Consider the following 2,598-nt stretch of genomic DNA (forward strand, 5'->3'; position numbering starts at 1 on the left):
AGCCAGAGCCAATCTGTTTATAACTTACCAATGGCTTGGTTGATTAATAAGTGGCCCCAAGGACAAGCCGTGCAACATTAGCAACACAGAATTTGCTTTCCGGTAACCCAGAGAAGATGGGATCCACCAATCGGGTGGTCGTGATCATTAGAGATCAGCGAGTACCAGCACCACCTTTTCAAAAGTTGGCACCCAAGATGAGTTTTATAGATAGATTGAAATGACCACTTGCATCGGATGGTCAGCACGCACTAATTTGGTGCTTGTTTGGTGGCACTTAAATTTTCGTGCACCCCACCTCCTTAAAAACATCCAACGCCTAAAAATTATAAAGAAGAAAAAAAGAACTACACTAAGCTTGGCAAATGCGAGCACCTCCTTCCCAGTTTTACATTTTTTTTTTTTGATTTTTTTTTTTAAGAAACAAAAAGTCCGGAGTACATACTAGAATTCTCCCTAGTCTTCTAATGTTAGAAAATTAAAGAAAAGAAAAATTAAATTGAAGGAGAATTCAAACACAAGAGAACTGCTTCAGAACCCATAAGTAGGAGCCTAAAAGTTTCTACGGAAATTCCTCCAAGTTAGCCCTACTAAAATTCTTCCTAAATGAGTTTTTTTTTTTTTTGAGATATTTCGAGCTCTGTTCACCGTTAGATGAGTTGCCGAAAATCGGGGCCCAGGTGGTGGTGGATCAAGAAGTCGTCGCCGGCGGCGTCTGCTCCTCCATCGTAGACGGCGGAGCTGCCGGCCTGGAGGAGCTGTTGCTGCTGCTGGAGCTCCTTCTGGCGGCGGAGCTCGAGGACCTTCCGGTGGGAGTTGGAGTGCTTGGAGAGCATGAAGGTTGGGCTCGCCGCCGGCCGGTACTCCGGCACTAGTCGGCCGGACTTGTACCGGACCCCGCAGGCGTTGCACAGCGTCTTGGGCCCCATCGGCCCCGTCCGCCACTGCGGCGTCTTGTCGGTGGCGCAGTGGAGGCACCTCCGACCATCCGCCGCCGGTGCCACCGCTGGCCTCGCCGACGGGTCCTTCTTCTTCGCCGCGGCCTTTTTCCCGTACGAGCTTTCCGCCAGCACGAGAAGCTCCGACTCCGGCGACGACGCCGTTGTCGTCGGAGACAACACCAGAAGCCTCGAAGACCAGCTGCAGGGGGCGGCGCGGGACCGCTTGCTCCGCGCCTTTCCGGGGACGGGGGCCTCTGGCCGGAAGAGGGCGGGCTGGGCGTCGCGGCCGGCGGCGCCTTCGCCGACGGGGGGTGAGATCTCCGCCCGATTCTCAGAGGAGGAGGAGGAAGATTTGATTCCAGAGATGAGCTGAAGCTTCTGGAGGTCTTCGCTGGAGAAGGACTCCTCCACGAAATTGGAGAGCCACTCGAGCTCGGCTAATTCGTCGTACTGTGGACAAAAATGGTAAAAAAATTAGAATTTGGAAGCTTTGCGTTCTTCTAACGTTCCCATTTTGGACGGTTCGGAAACCCCCCGAATTCTTTTCCGCGAAGGTACTGCAGCCGGGCGTTGCATTTCCCTTCTTCCACTTCAGCGAGATTTTTATTTTTCTCGAATTAAAGCCGGATTAAATTAAGACGAGAGAGAAGAGAACTGCACTATTTTAAATTTTTCCCGGTCATTTAATGCTCATGGATAACCGTTTCCTATAAATTAAGAAAAGAAGTGGATAGAAAACTTGAAATTTAAAAATGGGCAATGGAGAGAAGGATTGATCACCTGAAATTTTCCAGAAAAAAAAAGGAGGACGTAAGGAACAAGGAGACATTTTGAAAACGAATGTAATTATAAACTCCAGCAACTTGGGAAAAAAAAAATCAGAATATTTAATTAATTGGCTATTTCTTGTAAAAATAATCTGTTCGTTCTCTTGCTTGGAGAATTACAATTAAGTAATTTAAATTTTAAGAAGAAAAGGATAAATAAACAGGGATTATGAACAGAAATAAGGAAAATTTATTACAAAAGCTTAAATGAGGGCTTCCGGTCTCCGGCCGGCAGGGGCAGGGGAAAGAGGTGGAATTACCGGCTCGCAGAGGCCACCGGAGAGACTGGTGCCGGCGAAGCTCCGGCAGACAAGGTCACCAGAGAAATGCGGGTCGGAACCGGAGAAGGAGTTGCTGCAGCTGTCCACGGCGGTGACGGTGGAGGAGTCCGTCGAGTTCCCGGCCGGTGCGTCGAACCCCGCGTCGTCCCCGCCGGCCGCCAGGCCGGCCTCATCCTCCTCGTTCGAGAAGTCAAGCAGGTCCTCCACCATGAAATGTTCCCCCCCGCCGCCTCCGCCACCGGCGACGACCTTCTTCTCTGGCGCGAATTGGGGGGTTCCCGCCCTGCAGTAACCGCCATGCAGGTACTCCGGCGCCTCCATTGGATCTCCTCGAAGCCTAAATCAAGGTTAGGGTTTCTAAAACTTCGATCAAAGAGGACGACAAGAAAGAAGAGAGACGAGAGAGAAGGCGAGAGAGCTGGAGAGGAGTTAGGGTTTATTTGAAGGTCAGAGGCGGACAGCTGAAAATGAAGGAAGGATTCGGAGGAGTAAATAAAGTGAAAGGTGGGGTGAGATAAAATTATATTACCGTCGAAAAAGAAAAAGGAC

General features: G+C 50.1%; 1 protein-coding gene across 1 annotated transcript; it reads right to left on the reverse strand.

The window, feature by feature from the left end:
- Nucleotides 1–442: 442 nt before the first annotated feature.
- LOC103722015 (GATA transcription factor 12-like) lies at nucleotides 443–2,598 on the reverse strand. Its single transcript, XM_008812431.6, has 2 exons — nucleotides 2,029–2,598; nucleotides 443–1,391 (listed from the first exon to the last, which is right to left on the reverse strand). Exons 1-2 carry the CDS (start codon nucleotides 2,368–2,370, stop codon nucleotides 651–653), a joined length of 1,083 nt encoding a protein of 360 aa, XP_008810653.1. The 5' UTR covers nucleotides 2,371–2,598; the 3' UTR covers nucleotides 443–650.

Source organism: Phoenix dactylifera, chromosome 9 (genome assembly GCF_051530095.1).
Source record: "Phoenix dactylifera cultivar Ajwa chromosome 9, Ajwa_hap1_PhDact_Kaust_v1.1, whole genome shotgun sequence".
Taxonomy (NCBI): domain Eukaryota; kingdom Viridiplantae; phylum Streptophyta; class Magnoliopsida; order Arecales; family Arecaceae; genus Phoenix; species Phoenix dactylifera.